Below are 21,163 nucleotides of genomic sequence, written 5' to 3'. Positions count from 1 at the left end.
GAAGAAAAACATTTTCTTGTCAGGTATTTAACAAGTTTTATTTTAAAGGTCTCTGGTAATGTGACAGAAGCAGATGCTAGGTTCTTAAGAGATGCACATGCAAGTTTTTTTCCGTCTAATTTACTCACAGTTTGATAAAAGCAATACTATGATACCCTGTTGTTAACAGTGGAGATTTTCAGTTCATTCTGTTCTTTATATTTAGATAGAAAGTGAGGGTTTGGGTGCTCAGGAAGAACGAGAAACTCGACTTTTCCCAGCAAATGATGATAAATACCGAATTTTGTGCCATGCTTTAACTAGTGACTTCCTCATATATGGTACAGATGTGAGTATTACTTACTTCAAAAGATCTTTTTAGATGGAGTATATTTATGTTTGAATTTTTTGATTACTTCTCATGCTTTTAGCAAAACAAAAAGTGTATCTGTGAACTTTTAGAGTGGATTATTTTCTATACAAGAACTTTGAGCAAATACAGTCAAAATTGCATCCAGCTTCCTTTACTGTTGCATTTATGTGACATGCATTGGCAGGAATGGTAAGTTTTGCTTTTACTAGTGTTTGTTGCAAAACATTGCTTTTAATAGCAGAACTTAATTCTATTGCATTAGTGAGAGGATTGGCAATCAAAATGTCTTCCAGGTATAGGTAAAAACATAGCACTTCCTTTGCAAATTTGTTGATTTAGGTGGTGATGTGAAAAATGTGGACAAAAAGGTACTGATGTATACAAATGTCGTAGCATAAATGAAAGCCTTCATTTGCTACTGAAGCCTTTGTCAAAAGACAATTTTTTTTACGTGTTTCAACAAGGATAGGAATTAAGGAGTGCACTGAAAAGGGATGTGGACATGCTTATTGATTTTTCTGGAGTTTTTGATGTATGAGGGTAGTTTTTTGTCCTTTTAATATTTTCTGGCGCTAGTAATACAGGACACGTTTGGCATTGTAGTATCATGCTCTTTGTGATATCAGCTGATGTACTGACCTGGTTTAATAACTGATGTAATAACTTGGGTGATTTTGTAGCAGATGAGCCTTTCACACCTCCTCAGCACCTAAACTGGTACTGGTAAATTTGAAGTACTAAATTTGCAACTGATCAATTTGATGTGTGCAAATACTACCACTGATGTCAAAAGCCACATTTTTTTAATATACCTTTAATTACAAATCAGTTTGATTGCTTTTATTCCCTGACTTAGGTGCTTCTCTTCTTAAGAATGTGTGATTCTTCCATGGAAGCAAATTTTACAGCTTTTTTTGAAGATTAGGCTTCTCTCAGCAATGAGGCAGACATTTCATTTGTTTCGAGAACTGCATCGATGTCTCCACAAAGCAGAGGGAGATAAATACCAGAATCAACAGAAAACCCCTCAAACCTCCCAAATCCTTTCTTTTTCCCCAAAGTTTTTCCTGTCTTACCCAAAACGGGATTTGAGAATGAAGCAAAAAAAACCACTTAGAAGTACTTTTTTTGAGCACTCGCTACTCTAAGATGGAAGACACTACAGCCAAATTAATTACCTGCTTGCCACTTACTGATGTAATTATTAACATTTTCTATTATTTCTCGTTAGACTGGAGTTATTAATTATTTCTTCATTGAAGACTGGCAATTTGTGAATGAATATCGACATCCTGTCAGTGTGAGAAAGGTTTTTCCAGATCCCAATGGAACCAGAATGGCTTTCATAGATGACAAAAGTGATGGCTTTGTCTATTGTCCAGTAAGTTAGTGTGGGATACCAATACAATATATGTACAAGCAGGCTCTTCAACTATATAGTGTTTTTGTTGGAAAATGAAGAATATTTTGGCACTCCAGCATGTATGGTGATAGAAGAAATTGGCAAGGAGTAAAGATAATTTAATGGTAATGTAAGGAAATAAAATCTGTCATAGTAGATCAGGACAATTCCATTATACTAAGTTCCTGATCAGTAATTTTCAAAAATGTATGTGTTTGTGTATTTAAATACAGATAATTTACCCAGCTTCACTGCCCCTCTCCGTACCTTTTTTTAAAACATAGTAAATATCATTTATATAATGTGCATTTTCTCCACTTCAAATTTAAATTCTTGTGTTATTCAGAATCACTGCTTATAAGGAAACTTTTTCTTAAAACAATTTTCATATTTCTGCACTACTTATGTTATTTTTAAAATTTTTAATCACAGCTGGGATGAATATTTTGTTTCTCACCTTAGTCACTTAGTAGTAATTTTACTTTTGCATTATATGTAGGTAAATGATAGAGCATATGAGATTCCAGACTTCTCACCAACCATTAAAGGAATCCTGTGGGAAAACTGGCCAATGGATAAAGGTGTTTTTGTTGCTTTTGATGATGATAAAGTATACACTTACGTTTTTCACAAGGATACCATTCAAGGTACCATAAGCTCTTTAAATAGCTTGTTCTTAAAGATTATACTATTTTAGTTAATAAAGTAAAACGTGTTCTGAATCTTCATTTGTCTTAAATAAAATATATTTAGAAATAAATAGTACTACAGAAGATTTGAAGTGCAGCTTATGTATAGAAAACTAGTTACTTTACAGGTTTCTCTATAAGGCTTCAAGGCATTTTGGTGTCAGCTCCATAAGCTTCTTGCTATTATCATATTTCATCTGAAAGTTACACATTGTGCTTCAGTTGTATGTTGAAACATTCATGAGAAAAATCTCAGGGTCACAAAACTTGCATCAGGGTCACAAAACTTGTATTCATTAAAAGTGTTAAAGTTGTAAACATAGCCATTTCTATATGTGCAAGAGAGAAAAACTGAAATTTACCTACCAACATTTGGAAAAGGACCTTACTGGTTTAGAAGCTTTACATTCTGTATATTTACTGAAAGATGTGTGCTTGTGTACTTGCTGCTGGCTGCCAGAATTACAGACCCTGAATTAATGTCCTGCAAATATACATGTTTTCAGCTGCTTGCTATACTTTTTACCATGTAAGGATTTTTACAATACATCTTTTTTCTTCCTGATCTTTGAATCTAGGATCAAAGATTATTTTGGCAGGTGGCACGGAAGTCCCCTATTCCCATAAACCTTTGTTGTTGTACAATGGAGAATTAACTTGTCAGACTCCAAGTGGGAAAACAAACAGTATCTATTTAAGTACTCATGGTTTCCTTGGCAATTTGAAAGACTTTGGACCCGATATGCTGAGACAAATGCTTACTCAGACTCTAATGTTGAAAAGGTACATCTGCATTTTAATTATATTGTATAAATTGTTTTCTTCTGTGCTTATAGTTCAATATATCATATCCTGGTGATTTTAAAGTGTCCTGCTGAATTTTGATAAATCAGATTGATCTGTAAGTTCACATAGCTCTCCAGACCAAGCAAAGGAAATGACCCAGTGATGGTTGGGAGTTTTTTTCACTGTCAAGTAAAAACCGAAAATAATTTTTTTCAAGACTTATTTGGGATTTTGTGACAGTGACTCTGCCAAAACTGGCTGAGGATGCTTCTGTTGTACTCTCCTCCCACTGTAATGAAGCAATGTAAAATTAATACAATGGAAAGAATGCCGGAGTAGGGAAAGCAGATGGTTTCCTAAAAAAGTGTGGTAGAAACAGGAGAAATAGAACTGTAAGGAACACATTTGTATTCTTCCATTCTTCCTGATACATCTCTCTCTCCATGGTTTAGAAGTAAATGTCTTCATGTTTTCTCTGACAAAGAGAAAAAAATGTTAAGAGGTAGTTTTGAGTATGAGTAATACCTAAAATTAAAATAGTTGTAAATGTGTTTTACCTTCTATAGGTTTTCTGAAGCATGGGAGATTTGCAGGCTTCTGAATGAGCAGTCCTGTTGGAATGAGCTGGCCAAAGCTTGCTTACATCATATGGAGGTGGATTTTGCAATCCGTGTTTATCGAACATCTGGTAATGCTGGGATGGTGATGTCACTAGAGCAAGTAAAGGTAAACTATAAAGTCTTACCTAGGAAATATGGTAATTTAATTCCTCTTTAAGAATTGCTGAATTCTTGGGGGTTTTTTTGTGGGGGTAAAGGGTTGATTTTGTTCAAACAGAAGTTGAGTTGCTTTCAAGGGATATAGAGGATAAAGTGTCCAAACTACAGACTGTTTGCTTGGTTTTCTCTTGGAGTGTTGCAGTCTCTACTGTAATGCACAGTATTTCTTTCTGCATTTGCTTGAGAACAGCAGAATATATTCATGTCTCAGGCACTGGGAGGCTCTTATTTCCTTTTGTTATTTTTTAGAAAATGTTGAAGACTGCTATTAAAAAATTCCAAAATAAAACCAGATTGCATCTGTACATCTAAAAGTGAAATAGTACCTTAAAATTATACTTCTGCAAATTGCTGATTTTAGACAGTGTTAGCTGTAGTGGCACATGAGGGCTTTTTCTGGTTTGTAGAATCCAATACACATCATTGTAAAATGTAAGGATATTTAGTTTTACTATTTTGCTTTATTTTTCTTACAAGCTTATGTTATTTATACAGTATTTATTTTCTTTTGCACTACTTCTGCACCTATTATGTCTTTCTACAGGGGATAGAAGACCACAACCTTTTAGCAGGACATCTTGCAATGTTTACTAGTGATTTTAATCTGGCTCAGGATTTGTATCTGGCATCCTCCTGTCCTATTGCTGCTCTTGAGGTATTCATTTAAGATGTGTATATTTTCTGCTGGTTTTGTTTCCAGGGTAATGCTGGAGTATTTTACTTTCTGACAATTTTGTCCTTTTATGGTTTTGATCTTGCCATTGTGTGACTAGAATCAAAGACTGTCCTGATTTAGAAGGGAACCACAAGGAACATTGAGTCCAACTCCTGGTCCTGCACAGGAGAACCCCAAGGGTCACACCTTGTGCCTGAGAGCATTTTCCAAATGCTTCTGGAACTCTTTCAGGCTTGGTGCTGTGACTGCTGCCCTGGGGAGCCTGTTCCAGTGCCCAGCCACCGTCTGGGTGAAGAACCTTTTCTTGAATGATATTCAATGTAAAACTGCTCTGACACAGCTTCAGGCTGTTCCCTTGGATCCTGTATCTGGGCACCACAGAGAAGAGATCAGTGTCTGACCCTCATCTTCCCCTCACAAGGGAGTTGTAGACTGTGACAAGATCTCCCCTCAGTCTCCTCCAGGCTGAACAGACCAAGTGACCTCAGCCACTCCTCACATGACTTCCTCTCAAGGCCCTTCACCATCTTTGTAGGCCACCTTTGGACACTCTCTAACAGCTTTAGAGCCTTCTTATATTGTGGTGCCCAAAACTGCACACAATATTCAAGATGAGGCTGCCTCAGCCCAGAGCAGAGCAGGACAATCCCCTCCCTTGCCTGGCTGGCCATGCTGTGCCTGATGTCCCCCAGGACAGGGCTGTCCCTCCTGGCTGCCAGGGCACTGCTGGCTCATGTTCAACTTGTCATGGACCAGGACCCCCTGGTCCCTTTCCAGTATCTCATTCCCCAGGCTGTTTGTACATCCAGACTTGCTCTGTCCCAGGTGCAGAGTCCAGCACTACTCCTTGTTAAACTTCATACAGTTGGGGAGTGCCCAGTCCTCTAATTTGGCAAGGTTTCTCTGCAGAGCCTCCCTGCCTTTGAGGGAGTCAAGAGCTCTTTCCAATTTAGTGTCATCATCAAATTTATTTATTATACCTTTGGGTCCTGTGTCCAAGTCATTTATGAAGATGTTGAAGAGCACAGGACTGAAAATGGAGCCCAGTGGGACCCCACTAGTGGCAGGTCTCCAGTCTGATGTCTCCCCATTCACTATAACCCTTTGTGTCTGACTCATGACCCAGTTGCTCACCCATCCCCTGATGTGTTTATACAGCTGTGGGCTGGACATTTTACAAACTCTATGAGACCACATTCAAAGCTTTTCTGAAAGCCAAAAAGATTACATCAATTGACTGTCCTTGATCAGCTAAGTGGGTTACCTTCTAATAAAAGGAAATTAAGTTTGTCAAGCAGGACTTTGCTCTCATGAAGATGTGCTGGCTGTGACCAATGAGTGTGTTGTCCTTGCAGTGTTTTTCAATAGCTCCCAGAATAATCTTCTCCATAATTTTACCAGGCACTGAAGTGAGACTGACAGGCCTGTCATTTCCAGGGTCAGCCTAACAGACCATCCTTCAGGATGAACATCTCTCAAATTGCCTGAATCTTTGTAGAATATTAGCTCAATATTTGTATTTAGAATAATTTAAAGTTCAGAATAGAAGTCCAAATTTGATACTTGCTTCAGACAATGTTACTGTTGTTTGTTAATAGATGCGAAAAGACTTGCAGCACTGGGACAAAGCACTGCAGCTGGCTAAGCGCCTGGCCCTGGACCAGATCCCTTTCATATCAAAGGAATATGCAGTGCAGCTTGAATTCATGTAAGTTCTCCTGTAAGGTTGTAGCATAACAATAGTAAACCAATACTCAAGCTCAATAGAACACAGAACTAAGATATTTCAGATGACTGCATTGCTAAGAGACAATTCAGTGAGGTCTTACAGCTCTAGTATGAGGAAGAGTAGTTTTGCAAGGAATCTTTCATGCTAGAGACATGTTAGTAAATCATAGTTCCTTTTCACTAATTCTGGTATATGTAGGTTCTTTGCCACTGGTAGGTCCACTATATACTATATGCATCATCTACTATATAAACACTTTGGTGCAGGCATGTGCTTGGAAAATAGAGAAAGTCACAATTATTTAACACTTCTTGCATTGGATGAAAGCCATGTCTTTTGCCTGTCTTTCTTTAAATATCTATAAGCCTTTATTTTCTTAAATCATTTAGGCAGGGGTGTGTCAAATTTCAAGGCTACCAATCCCTGAAAGACAGAACACATGATATCATTTGACAAGACATCATTTGACATGATTTTAAAGTCTATTTAATAGTTAATTCTTCCCAGATGATGCCTGGTCTGTTTAATATCTAAGTCAAGAGGAAAAACTTACCTGTTAATAGTTTGTAGACAACTCCCTTCCCTTGGCAGTACACCTGGCATTCAGAGAGAGAGGACACTTGCTGGTCACAGAAGGGAAGGAATGGACACACATGAAACAATGCAACCATCTGGAACTTGAATTCTGAATATACTCCAGGAAAAAAAATTGCCTTTGATTTTGTGTTGCAAAAATTCTAAATAATTTCAAAGATTAGTTTCATTTGTCTTCCAGGAAAATCTGGAATAGAGCTGAGACCACTGAGGTGTATTTTGCAGATAGATTATTTCTATTTTCTGCCTTTCAAGGGAGGTTTATTGGTCCCTGTCGAACAGAACTGAGAGATGGAATTGCCTCTTTGACTAAGAGCTTGATTAAGTCCATAGGAAGTGCCATGACATCCTATGTTACTGTCCACCTCTACATACTTCACAACCTTCTCTGTAGTCATTTTGTATAAATCAAAACAGATACATGCATAATGTGGTAGAAAGTCAAACATCTCTTCCTATTGAAAATATTTCTCTGTATAACTTCCAGTTTTCTTTTAGGGGTGATTATGTTAATGCTCTGGCACATTATGAGAAGGGAATCACTGGAAACAACAAGGTAATTCCTTTTTAGTAATGATAGCATTGTACTGTCACAATATACATTAAGTTGTCATGTTTCAGACTCATTTGAATTCCAGATTTTAAATTCAGCTCGAAATTAAATGTTAGTAAGTCTGTAATATTTTGTTAGTTTGTTTCAATGCTTGATTACAGTCTCTTTTGTGACCTGGTGTTTCTGATGTGTACTCTATAGTTACTGCTTTCCATTTTCTTGCCAGTACCAAGAGCACGATGAAGTTTGCCTTGCTGGAGTGGCTCAGATGTCCATTCGAATGGGGGATGTCCGGCGAGGGGTGAACCAGGCCCTGAAACATCCCAGCAGGGTACTAAAAAGAGACTGTGGAGCTATCCTGGAGAATATGAAGGTACTCAAGAGAGTTAATATAAGGCTGAATATGTGATTTCACTAGGTTAGTAATTTATTTATGGTCTTAATTTAGAAATTATATTTTAATGGTTTCTAATATTGTAGCAATTTTCAGAAGCTGCTCAGCTGTATGAAAAGGGACAATATTATGACAAGGCAGCATCAGTGTACATCCGGTGTAAAAACTGGTAAGTACAGGTTTCAGGGCAATGGTACATTTCAGAGGATTTTCTGGGGCACTCTTTGGAAAAGAATGATTCTCTGAATAGAAAAAGTGCCTCATTAACTATGTTTCATTAATTTTATTGTTCCAACTTCAGGCTTAAAGATTCTCTCAGAAATTTATGTTGTTTTAATATAGTCTTACTGTAAATGGGAAATAATTTTTTTCCTTTTTTTGTGTGTTATGTTTAAAGTTTCCTGCAGTTTCAAGTCCTTTGTGGGTGTGTGCACATGCACACATCCACACTGAATTTAATGCACATTGAATATCGGAATTATATTTGTGTAGTTACTGTTTAATTAATTAGATCTCTTCGTTTTATAACATGCATAGCTGAGACTGAGTATTTGGACAGTTGGAAATTATTCAAGAGTAGCCAGTATTATAATTTTCTTTTTTTAAGTTAATTTGATTATTGTGAAGTGTCCATTGGAAAAGTCCAATTTTCTGAGACATTTAAGGACTCAGTTCTGGTCTAATTGCATTTTATGGACTCCTCGCATTAGGAACCAATCAGACAGTTCAGTAAGACTTCTTACATTGAGTGCTCTAAAGATTAGGTTGGAATATTTTGTGCATTTATTTGAAAAATAAATTTTTTATTCTATCAGAGAATTATCAGTAGTATCAAAATGAGCCAGGAGAGTGGTTGGTGAAGGGGAGTGGCTTGCATCTAATGATCATCTTGGGTTGGGAAGTGGGAGGTACAAGCTTCGTTTACTCTTGCAGAGGGAGGTTCAGTTTGAAGAATGCCCGTCTTTTAGTCAGAGAGGTGAGATTTAAGGTCAGCCTCTGTTGAGTCTCTCATGTCCTTTGTCCTGAAAGGCCAACTGCTCAGTTTGCTGGTTTTTATAGATCTTTCAGGTTAGAGTTTTAATGCTATCCTTCTTTTTTTAATCCAAAAACACCTGAGGTAAAAATTGTTGGTCTGGCACTTCTTACGCTTATAGACCTAAGACTTAAAAAAAGAGAAGAGACTGTCTTCAAGCCTGTGTGCTCCTAAAGCAATCTGTAATTTCATGTTCTTACAAAGTGCAGCTTTTTGAAAATATTAAAATTACTTCAAAGCTTATCCATTATGTTCAGTTTCTTCTATCAGACTCCTTTTCAGTGTTGATATAAATATGCCAGTTTTACCAGAGAAAACTTGAACCACCTGTATTTATTAAATAACTATTATCTTTCTAGGGCAAAGGTTGGTGAACTTCTTCCTCAGGTTTCATCTCCAAAGATTCACCTACAATATGCAAAGGCCAAGGAAGCAGATGGCAGGTACTTTTGAATGCTCTTCTTTAATATAAAACCTATTATTGCTGTTGTTATTATTTTACATGAGTGCTTTTGTAAAATAAATTAAAATGCATACTGAAACTTGGATAAAATAGTCTTGTAAAAATGGATTCCAAAATATGTAAACTAAAGTTTACCCTTTGTGTATTAAAAATTTGAAACATAATCTAAGGACATTCATCTGGTGTCAAAGATGTGTTTCTAATTAATTGTTTTCCAGTCTTTCTAACAAAAATCATCAAAGGTTTTGAAGTACTGAACATCATTCCATTTAGCAGAGTACTCAAGTTCAGTTTGTTTCTAGCAACTCCTTAGCTGTGATTTTAGAGGTCACACAAAGGGAGAATAATCATGAAAGAAATTTTTTCATTTTAGAATCACATTATTGGTACATCTTAATGGCTGCACTTGCATAATAATAATGCAAAGTTATTAGCTGAAGTGAAAGCCCGAGATAGGTTGTATTTAATCACAGAATGTAGTTCCTTCAATTCTTAGTGTAAGTAAACTGCTTCAGAATAATGATACTTGAAAATATGAAATAGCACCAGACTTCAATGTTTGCAATGATGGGACTAGAAAATACTGTTTCTGTCAATTACATAGTGAAAGAATGAGAAATTTCTTGATCTTGTCTACAGAACAGAAAAGAGGTCTTATTTTTAAAATTGTACACCTAGCTGTCACGTTTGGTTTTTATTGTTCTCTTGCCCTCCGGGGATTTCATATGGAAGAGATGAACTGTTTTTAATATATAGCAAAAGATATACTGGCAGAGTAGGTTAAAGATAGTATTGTGGTAGACATTTTTCTATTGCCTCTGCTTTCCATTTTCCTAAGAGAAAAACCAAAAACAACATAGTAAATGCAGAGCAATGTGATTACATGCAAACTGAAAGGAAGTTACCACAAAATAATCTCACAGATATAAAATATTTTGTTTCCTTCGCACCATATTATGAAGAGTTATTTACAAAGTTAAAACTGATGTGGAGCCATTATTTTGCAGGTACACAGAAGCTGTGGTAGCTTATGAACATGCAAAGCAATGGGATAGTGTAATTCGACTATATTTGGATCACCTAAATAATCCTGAAAAGGCTGTTAATATGGTGAGAGAAACACAATCTCTTGAAGGAGCAAAGATGGTGGCCAGGTAACAATCATATTATGCACATTCAAAGGAAATCTATATCTATTGGGAATTTATGAGGCTTGCTAACATATTAGACTCTGGTTATATGTATTTGGCTGGAGACTGTGTAATTCAATTAATTGATTTGAGTTCTCTAAGATTTGGACAACTAAATAGGTACTGATTTTTTTTTTTTTTTTGTTCTTGTTGACTTTTTGAGTAAAATTATATTAACCTGAAGTAATAAGTTTAGACAATAAAAATTGCCATTCTGTATTATTAATACTAAGTTAATTTTAGGAGCCTAGTTAAAACAATCAAGATACAAAATGGATCAGAAGTGTGTCATGCTTGTATGTATGTTTTGTACTATATTCCTAAAACATTTGGTGTATTCATTAAGCTAATTAGTACTAAGGTGTTAATTTGTCATTTGGATTAGATTCTTCCTGCGGCTTGGTGACTATGGTTCTGCCATCCAGTTCCTGGTTATGTCTAAATGTAATAATGAAGCTTTCACATTAGCTCAACAGCACAACAAGATGGAGATTTATGCTGATATCATCAGTGAGTATTGCAGGCTCATAGTTTGCTTGCATTGTGTTTTACTGTTCCTTTAGTTAATTTTAACCAATTTGAAATCATAAGACAATGGGTGTTTAGTTTTGTTTCCCATTTCCAGTCATCGTGCCCAGTTTTGGTAACGTGTGTACTTCAGGCCTATAAGCCAGACTTTGCTTTCGGCTTTGCTATCTCCTCGTTTCAAATCTTGCCTGTCCTACAGGTTTTTTTGTTTACCCATAGAGATAAGACATTTAGACTATTTTCTTGTGCCCATTGACAAATCCCTTTCTTTGGCCTTGATACAAAATGGAGCATTTCAGTGGTACAGTTCTTGATTTTTGTTTCCTTTTCCTTTTCTCTTGGTTCCAGCTCTTTTCTTACATGTCACTTTTTTCCCTTTTCTACTCTTTAAGACCCTTTGTGGCCTCCTTGTGTCTCAGTGAGAATTGGAAAGGAGACCTTACTGAGAAGCTGCCTTTTATCTTAGGCCATCAAGCTAGAGTCCACCTTGTCAATTTGCACCAAATTTTATAGTTTGTGTGAGGCACCTTTGAAGAGTGACCTACCACCTCTACATATGTTACCTCCCAAATTCTCATGTTTTCAATTAATCTCTTTGTTTAGACGTTGATTTCTTATTGTGAAGAAACAAAAGCTTGGCAAGAGTTAGCTTGGAGATGTATGGTTACAGGTGATTGTCAAGGTGACCACAATTGTTCTACAGTTTCTTACTTCTATCCAAAATAGGATGTCTCAAGCTGTAATCTAAGTGGGTAGAAAAGGCATTTAAAACTACCTTTGGAGTAGTGTCTGTCCTTGTTTTACATGTGTCAGCAGAATGGAGTCTTGGTTAGAAGACTTAAGTAGTACTCCCTGCCACCACATGGTTGCATTGTCCCTGATAGCCTTGCTTTGTACAAGTGTGCTTCCATATTCTGAAACTGTGAAAGTGATTCAGGTGATAATCTCATCATCACTTGCCCTGCTTTATTGTTGCCAGGATATGATGGAAAAATTCATTATCAGATCATAGCAATACCATTTCATTATGTTTTTTAGAAGAGAATGTAGTGACAGGATGAGGGGGGATGGTTTTAAGCTAAAGGAGAGTAGATTTAGATTAGATATTAGGAAAGCTTTATTTACTGTGAGGGTGGTGAGGTGCTGGAAAAGGTTGTCCAGAGAAGTTTTGGATGTCTCATCCCTGGAAGGGTTCCAAGGCCAGGTTGGATGGAACTCTGAACAAGATGGTCTAGCAAAAGGCCCATGGCAGGGAGCTTGGAACTAGATGATATTTAAGATCCCATCAAACCCAAATTATTATATTATTCTATGGTTCTGTGAAAAACAGAAATCTCATTATGGTGTAAGACCTGCGGAAACAGTTATTAGTCTGACATTTAGTCTGATTAAATAGTAAAAAAATGTGCAAGACATAATTTGAGTCTGTCTGGCTTTGATTTTCTTTGAATGTCAGTAGAAAAACAAATAGGAATATGTTCATTCAGTAGGATCTTTATCTAATTTAATAAGAATACCCTGCTGTCACTCAGATCTGTCTGTTGCAGGTTCTGAAAGTACTACCAATGAAGATTATCAGAGCATTGCACTCTATTTTGAAGCAGAAAAGAAACATTTTCAGGCGGGGAAATTTTTCTTGCTGTGTGGTCAATATGGACGGGTCAGTACCTAAAGGATAAGCCAGTGAAAGTTAAATGTTTATAGAAACTGTTCAAGATACAGTCTTCAGGAAAGTTCATATTAGATTGTGAGTGCCTTAACTGAAGACATAGTGATATTTTTTAAAAAGGGTGAAAATGTAAGCAAACTATTTATGTTTACAGTTATCTAGGCTGTGTTCCATGAATGATACATTGCCATGCACATAGGTTTTTCATAGCAGTAGAAGCTTGGGGTGAATCAGTGATAGACTATTGTCAATAAATCTCTGAATGTCATGATCTGCAGCAGCAATTTATTACATTTCATTGGCTTGACCGCTGGAGACTTGGTTGCAGAGTAACTAATTCATTTAATTGCTGTAGCATGCCCTAACTGAAAGCTTTTTTTAAAAAAAGAAACTATGTTAATTGAAGTATGTTGATTGACACACTTTTGATCAGTTACAAGTCTGTGAACTGATGCTTGTTAGATGTTTGACTTTTGCATACTGAACACATACACAAAAAAAACATTGATTTTTGCAAATTGTGGCCATTGTAGATGACAGCTCCTTCAGCTGTGGCATGGAGGGCTCCATGACATTAAAAACATTATCACATTAATCACATTGTGACATTAATTACAGTAATCATTAAGTTGTTCTCACCACATTGCTGTGAACATCTTTCACAGTTAGTGGAGGTGAACACCAGCATTTGGCAAAGTCTCAGTTGTTTCAAGAGCAGCTGCTACCTCTGTAGTTGGGATAAGCATTCAGTGTGCCACTTGTCTTATCAAAATGCACAGAGAGAGAACCTGATAAAAATTAGAAAAAATGAGTTTCATGTATCTCAATTTTAACTTTTCTTCTGTATCATTTTAGGCATTAAGGCACTTCTTGCAAAGTCCAAGCACAGAAGATAATTCGGCTATGGAAATGGCCATTGAAACAGTAAGCAACTTTGTTAAAACAAAATATTCTCCATCTTTTTGAGAACGTTACCTTCAGTACTATGACATTTTCCCAGCATCACTGAGTGTGTTTGGTTAGATTGCAAATAGAAGGAAAACTGTATCAGTAAAGAAGATATCTAAACATGTCCAAAATTCTCAACACATTAGAAAATAAATACAAACTGCTGCACGTCAAAGCTGATGAACCAAAGAATCATCTGATTTGAACAAACAGAACTAAAAAAATCATATTCTATATCTATCTGGTTTCAGTGCTTTATTGAAAGGCTCCTTGTAAGTGAGTTATTTTTCTCTTTTTCTTTCATATCATAATTTCTTGTGTCTTTTTTTAATAGGTGGGACGGGCAAAAGATGAAACCCTAACAAATCAGCTGATTGACTATCTTATGGGAGAGGGGGATGGCATGCCCCAGGTATTGTATTTTTATCACTGCTGTTGTGTCACATTTCTGCACTACAAGATACTTTGAGCTTACTTTGTCCTAAAATTATTGGTAGGCACAAACTGTGCTTTTGCTTTCGTTAGGTAGCAAGACTTGTATGATCATTCCACGAGTCATTCAGTAACTCCAGATTCAGGAATAAAAGAAAGGAAGCAACTGTCTTAGATACAATATTTTTTCTTCAGTCATCTTTATGAAAGCAGGTAGTTGGACAGAGGAGGCCCAAATTAATGCTCATAGTGAGAGTAAGAGACAAAGCTTAGCTGCTTTGTCGTTGCCAGTTTGCCAGCTGGCTGTTGCCTTTCCCAGCTGGACAGTCAACATGTGTTATGTCTCGAGATGAGCTACAGCACTGATCTCTTCCTGCAGGAGCAGAGTTGGTCTGACTTTTGCAGTGGAAGAAAGTAAGGTACAAAGTAGGAGATACAGGTCAAAATCCCAAGGTTGACCAGGCTACAATAGTTCTTGTGTTCAACATCAATGTAAGGCATAAAATGTTGCAGACAGACTTTTTAAAATCAGCAACTCCTTTTTGATTTCTGAAGGGCCTTGATGGTAATAGAGCTTGTTGTACATTCAGTCATATTTGGGCTTGAGTTCATGGAATTAAGTAGCTGAACCACTTGAATTTTTACTGCCTGTTACAGCAGACCTGGAATGTGAGCTAACTGGGGAAAGTCAGACCTCAGGTGAGGGTGTTGCAGTCTACTGTCAATTGCTTAGTCAAGGAATTTAGGGTCTCAAACAAAGTCATGGTAAATACAGTCAGGTGCAATATGATACATATGGAAGTATAAATTATGCCTTGCTGAGGGCAATAAGGCTTGGTAATTATGGAGATGACAGGGGCTCAGTGCAGTAAGTTGATTTCACCCCTAATATTACAGCTGTGGTTTACAATTCTGTTAGGAAGCTAGAAACTTCTTGTCTCTTTCCTCTCTGTATGAATTAAGGGTTTGAGATTTTAGACTTTTAGAGACATTGGGCATTTGATGGCCAAGCAAACTTTGCTTTTGTAAAACGTAAAAAAAGGAGAGCCAAACCAAACCTCTATCTCTTTATTATTTACTTCTTACTTTACCTCTAATATGAAATGTGAACTTCAATAAAATTATGAGAGAAGCAAAACATAGCAAAACAAACAGAATTCAACTGCAAGAGCCCAAAGGAAATTAAGCTGTTGGAGGCACTGGATGAAAAACCTATGCAGTAGCAGTGTAAGCAAGACTAATTCCATATTTATGTTGGAATCTGGGTGGAGAGAAACTGTAGCATCTGGTCTCTTTTCTCAGAACAGCAGGCTAGCTGCCTCATTCAGAGAAGTCCATGGGACTGGGTAAGGGAAGTGAGCTACAGTATGATCTCCATAGTGAGGAGGTTCTAAAGATTTTAAAAAAGATTTGGGAATTTTTTGAATGCCATTATTGCTATATTGAACATTGTTTTGAACTTCAGTGCAGAGCTTTGTTTTCCTTATTTAAAAGCTCTCTCTTGTTCTTCTGAATGCTTTAATCCAATCTACCATAGTCTCTCTCAGTGAGTAACAAAATTTTACTTTATCCAATCATATAGATTTGCTTTAAAAGCAATCATTATCTTCATTATGCTATGGAGACTGTTCTTGAATTTATCACGCAAGATATTATTGTTTTTAGAAAATAGAAGCTTCTATGTCGTGGCATTTTTGTAAAGCTGAAAGTAAGAGTGAATTTATTGGTAGCCATGCAGCAGAAACTTGCTCATCATTTCAAGCATTGATCTTCAAACCAGATCATTACTGACTGGCTGATTGGTTTAAATCTTTCACAGCCAACAATTGTCTGGCATTTTAATGAAGTGTCATATTATCAAAATTATTATGCTCACGAAAATTTTGCTACAATATTGTCTGGCTAATTATAAACTATTTCTTAGATGTGTGATTATGTCAACTGTTGTGTTTGTTAATTTCAACATATATTCTTAATTTGTCATGTGCCCTCTTTCGGGGAACATTATCTAGCAAGGTTCTGCTGTTTTCCATGTGCATATTTTCTGAGTACATACATTTAAAAAAGAAAAATTAAACTAAAATGATGAATATCTAATACTAAATCAGATTGCAATAGCAAATTTTCCAAAGACCTTAGGAAATGTATTGTATTAGAAAATCTTTCCTGCATTTTCTGCTCCTTAACTTACTGATTTTAAAGGTAGGAGTATCAAAGTAAAACATGGGAATATTTTTTCTTGAATTACTTTCAATTTTTTTCCATTTTTTCTTATTTTTTTCCTTTTTTTGGGGGGGGGGGGGTAAATATTTAAAATATATTATTTAAGTTAAATATAATTAGGAACATGGCAAATACCATATAAGTCCACTGGTCCATGCTGGGACAGCATCGTTTCCTGCTGCAGCACGAGAAAGGTTTCTGCTAATCATCAGTGGAATGGCCATCTGTGGCCATTAGGTGGTATCAGAAATGGGGAAGAATTATAACCAACTAATTTTACTAATTTTTGGTTTACCTCACTAAGGGCATAGCAATTTTTCTTTTTAAGGCAGTTTTACAGTGGATAATTAATATCTGTTAATGTAAGTAGTTGCAGTTACTTTATTATCGAGATAACTATTTCATTATTCTTAAGTTACAATTCTTAATGATGTTCAACCTTCTGATCATGTATTGCCTAAAATTCTGCTCCATCATTAATTTAACAGTAATTCCTTTTGGTCATTTAAAGTTTTTCCTTGTATTCAAGTTAGAAAGAAGTCTAATTTTGTCTTCTCTTTTCTTTCCATGTGCACTTCTTTCTCTCTTGCTTTCATTTCTGTGATTTTTTTTCTTTCTAATTTTTTCTTTGCTTAAGTACAGTCTAATCTTTGCAGTCATCTTCTCTACAAGGAAATATCTTTATATCTTTAATATATCCGTTCCCTTGAATTTCTACTTTTTTTTGCTGTGCCTGAGCCTTACATACAAAACCCACACAGTATTCCAGAGAATAACACAACATTGATTAATACAATTATTGTTGTAGTAATTTTCATGCCATTTTAACATAGAATACACACTTTAAGTGTTTAGATTTACTACTAATATTGCAGAATTGGCTGGTTTGTATTTTTTTGCTAAGCTCTCCATAAAGTTGCAAGTGTTGTCTTTTTTTTTTTTTTTTCATTTTTACATTTAAGTTGGAACCATACCATTATATACAATATTTAGCTTAATTTAATTCCAATTTACTAGTTATAAGATTATCATGTACAGGGTTTACTTTGTATTGACCCCATTTTAGAAATCACTGCTAATGATATAAAATAGTGACACTCATCCAATTTTTTTGCTCTTAATATTTCCTTTTCAACATAAGCAAGGTAATTTTATTTTGCTTTTTATTTTTTATACTTCTTTAATATCAATAAATAGAATGTTTTTAATATTTACTTTTTTCTATTCTTTCTTTTCTATTCCTATATTTTATTTTGTATTTTTAGGAATTACCTCTTGAGGATTTCCTCAATCCCAATTTTCTCAAAACCAAGCAAACTCTGATTTCTTATCAAAGACCAATTCTTTCTCTCATTGGTATTTTTTTTTACTAGTCTTCTAGATATTTGAGTACACTTACAAAAATAGAACTCATGTTTGTTTTCTACAATATTACCATCCTGTTTTTTGGTTTTGTTTTTAAATTATTTCACTAATTTGGCTGCTGTTAGATTGCCAGGTTTTGGGTGAACTGTTTGCTGCATTTGCCATTCTTGAGTTATATAATTATCAAAAGTTCCTGGTGTAGCTAATCATAAATTTTATATGTCTTATTCAGCTAGTTGTCCCCTAATTTTCAATTTTTTAGCTCTCTTGGATGTCCACCATCTGGTCCCAGAACAATACATTCATTAGGGGCCAGATTTTGTCATCTGCATCCCCACTAAGCAATGTCTGCATCCAGATCCGTAACACAATTTAAGCATTTCTGGCAAGACTTCTGTTTCTAAAAGGAGTCCCTGGGTTCTGTTCTGACACTGTCAATGCCCACACAGCTGGAGCAGTTTGGTTTCCCCCTGTACAACTCCCCATGTGCATGGTGGTCTGTGGCTTTCTGCACCCTCCTGCCAGGGCTTGGCCAGCACCTGCCAGCACTGCCTTCCCTCGGGCCCTAGCCCTGGCTGTTCTGTGCCTGGGCAGCAGCCAAGCCCTGCTGGGGTTCATACAGAGAGCCCTTCATGGAGCAAGCTTGTCTGCTTTCTTTGGAGAGTGTGCTGCTGGGATGAGCAAGTCAAGAAAGGGAACACAGCAGTATGAATTTGGTCAGTACTAATTGCTTTTGTATGGTTTCATTCAGGATGCCAGGTACCTGTTCCGCTTGTACATGGCCCTAAAGCAGCACCGAGATGCTGCCAGAACTGCCATAATAATTGCCAGGGAGGAGCAGTGTTCAGGTAAGTCTGTTTTCTCTGATGTGATGGCAGCTCTCATGCTGCCTCCTTAGGTGCCCTCCTTAGGGTGCTGCTATTTGTGTAGAATTCTACTTAGAGAAGACATGTACTGGTGCTTTTAATCATATTCAAGTTCAGTTTTGAATTTGGAAGTAGACTTGGGGAAAACCTGTGGACTCACACTGTTATATTAAATATTGGGGGGAAAAGAAACTTCTGGAAAATAACTGTGTTCTTTATACATTCAAGTAAACATAGTGATTGAGACAGCCTGTGGCTTTACCTTTCTGTCTACTACAAGTCATAGAATTGCCATTTCTGCATATGGTTTCTGGGTTGGTACTGATCTTTTATCAGTGGAAAATTGGCAGGGGAGTTGATTTCTGTTGAAGGACCAGACATATGCTTACTTTAATCTTGGTTTTGGGTTGCTAAAGTTAGAAAATGGGTTGCTAAAGTTAGAAAAAAATAAGAAGAGAGAGGGCTAGTAGCAAAATAGCTGCCACCTCCATTATTCACTCTCCTCTGTAGCCATGGCAACAACCCTACCATAACACTGCTTGCTTTTCATTTCAATTATGTAAAAGAAAAATCTATAGAGGAAAAATAGCAGTCTTGGGAATAACCCAGGGAAATTAACATTTATGGGCTGCTCTTTGGCTGCTCCTCAGCACTGGGCTAAGGAGTGGAAAAACCTCTGAAACCCTTGGCAAGTAAATCTCCCAGTCCATCATAGAAGTGAATAATGTATTTGTGCTAATTATATAAGCAGGAAATGCAAAGGCTCAGGAGTTTAAATATTTATTAGCATCTCTGAATCTGAAAACTTGTATCTAAAATGCAGTATCCCATGGTGTGTTTCATATTCCCTAGTAGTATAAATATGTTCTGCAACAGAGTAATAAGAAGCACCATGTTTGTGTCATCAAAAGCACCAATCTTGCACTAACTGTTTCTTCTGGAGAGACAATTTTACATCAGCATCCTCTTTCTTCAGCAGATTTCAGTGAGCTTGATTTTGAAATTTGCACCAATATAGTTTGTTCTTTCCTTAAAAATCCAGCTAATTATAATATTTAAGTCATACTGCTTGGTATTTTTCTTTGGGAATGCCATTTTAAGTGTAGTTTTGCTTGAAGTTGTTTTTATGTAATCACGTGATTACAATATAAGACTGTCTTATATTGAGAGTCAGCAATAGAATATAAAAGGATAATGTTGTTTTCCAGCAACTAATTCTGAAGTGATATTTAGCTGTCTCACACAAATTTCACAGTTAGATTCAATTGTAGTGTATAACAAAACATTACAAATTGCTCTGTAGAGTGAAAACATCTGCTGATAGAGAAATACAGGGAGGCAAAGGAGAATGTTTGCTGAAATAACTAGAATTTCCTTTAAATGCCTCCAGCTGTGAAGAGTATGACTTTCTCAGCCTCTATGAATGTAAAAAATCCCAAAACAATCAGCAAAATAACCCCAAAACAAAACAAGAAAAAAACATCTTAAGAATAGGCTAATTGCAAAACACTACTTGATTTCAGCTACATTGATTGTTTAATGAAATCCTGTGGTTTCAGGACAATCCTCGATCATAACCTTGAAACAGTACAACCTAGTGAAATAACATTCAAGTTTTAACTACCCCTTGACAGGTGTTGGGTTTGGTTGCAGAGGCAAGGAGTTGCCAAAGTAAATGATCAAGTTAAAGTATACTAAATTAATATTTAAAAAGTGGCTTTTGAATATCTGACATTGAAGGACAACAACAAGAAAATCTTTAAATGCTCTAAAAACATCTTCCACTTTTAAAGTTCATTATATAAATTGCCATCATATTTATATATCATATATATTTTGCTACTGTTTAGATTACTTCTCCTAGTGTAATTTCTTTTTTAAACTTCCTGGCTGATATTGTTTAGGATACTGTGACAAACAACTACTTGTGGCTTTCCAAAGAAATTGTCGCGCAATGATTTTATTCAAAGGATCAGCATAACTTCTGCTTCCCTATATTTCATTAGTAAAGATATTGTTATGAAAAATTTAAATTTACTGTTAATTGTTGGGGTTTTTTTCTTAAGGAAACTATCGAAATGCACGTGATGTTCTTTTCAGTATGTATTCAGAGTTAAAGACCCAGAAGATTAAAATTTCTTCTGAGATGGCTACAAACCTTATGATTCTACACAGCTATATTTTAGTGAAGGTAAGGATGTGTAAGTTGCAGTGTCTGATTTACTGAACTCTATGTATGGATGTTCTGTGTACATAAATTATATTGTCATATAGATTGTATCACAGAATCCAAGTGCATGCCAACAGCAAGCTTCAGGAGGACAATCCATAGTTGTTTCTGCCTCTTTGAGTAGCGTATTCTTTTTTTAAATACTGAATAATTGAAAATTACTTATAGCTTCCTGTTTTTCTTTTGCATTCATGCTTACAAATACTATGCTACAACTATTTATTATTGTTGCTGTTGTTGTATTTGAGGTTATTGTCCATAA

General features: G+C 36.0%; 1 protein-coding gene across 1 annotated transcript in view; it reads left to right on the top strand.

Annotated features, from left to right (window-relative positions):
• Positions 1–21,163, top strand: part of WDR19 (WD repeat domain 19) — a 39,474-nt gene that overhangs the window by 12,136 nt on the left and 6,175 nt on the right. The window contains exons 14-31 of the mRNA XM_063157408.1: positions 206–328; positions 1,584–1,733; positions 2,254–2,401; positions 3,022–3,226; positions 3,796–3,955; positions 4,553–4,663; positions 6,283–6,392; positions 7,506–7,563; positions 7,787–7,933; positions 8,041–8,123; positions 9,347–9,430; positions 10,458–10,604; positions 11,026–11,150; positions 12,716–12,828; positions 13,693–13,761; positions 14,120–14,197; positions 18,557–18,653; positions 20,738–20,862. Coding sequence (XP_063013478.1) covers positions 206–328; positions 1,584–1,733; positions 2,254–2,401; positions 3,022–3,226; positions 3,796–3,955; positions 4,553–4,663; positions 6,283–6,392; positions 7,506–7,563; positions 7,787–7,933; positions 8,041–8,123; positions 9,347–9,430; positions 10,458–10,604; positions 11,026–11,150; positions 12,716–12,828; positions 13,693–13,761; positions 14,120–14,197; positions 18,557–18,653; positions 20,738–20,862 — 2,133 coding nt within the window. The remainder of the gene's footprint in view (positions 1–205; positions 329–1,583; positions 1,734–2,253; positions 2,402–3,021; positions 3,227–3,795; positions 3,956–4,552; positions 4,664–6,282; positions 6,393–7,505; positions 7,564–7,786; positions 7,934–8,040; positions 8,124–9,346; positions 9,431–10,457; positions 10,605–11,025; positions 11,151–12,715; positions 12,829–13,692; positions 13,762–14,119; positions 14,198–18,556; positions 18,654–20,737; positions 20,863–21,163) is intronic.

Source organism: Melospiza melodia, chromosome 5 (genome assembly GCF_035770615.1).
Source record: "Melospiza melodia melodia isolate bMelMel2 chromosome 5, bMelMel2.pri, whole genome shotgun sequence".
Classification (NCBI taxonomy): domain Eukaryota; kingdom Metazoa; phylum Chordata; class Aves; order Passeriformes; family Passerellidae; genus Melospiza; species Melospiza melodia.
This window is presented reverse-complemented; position numbering and strand designations above follow the sequence as displayed.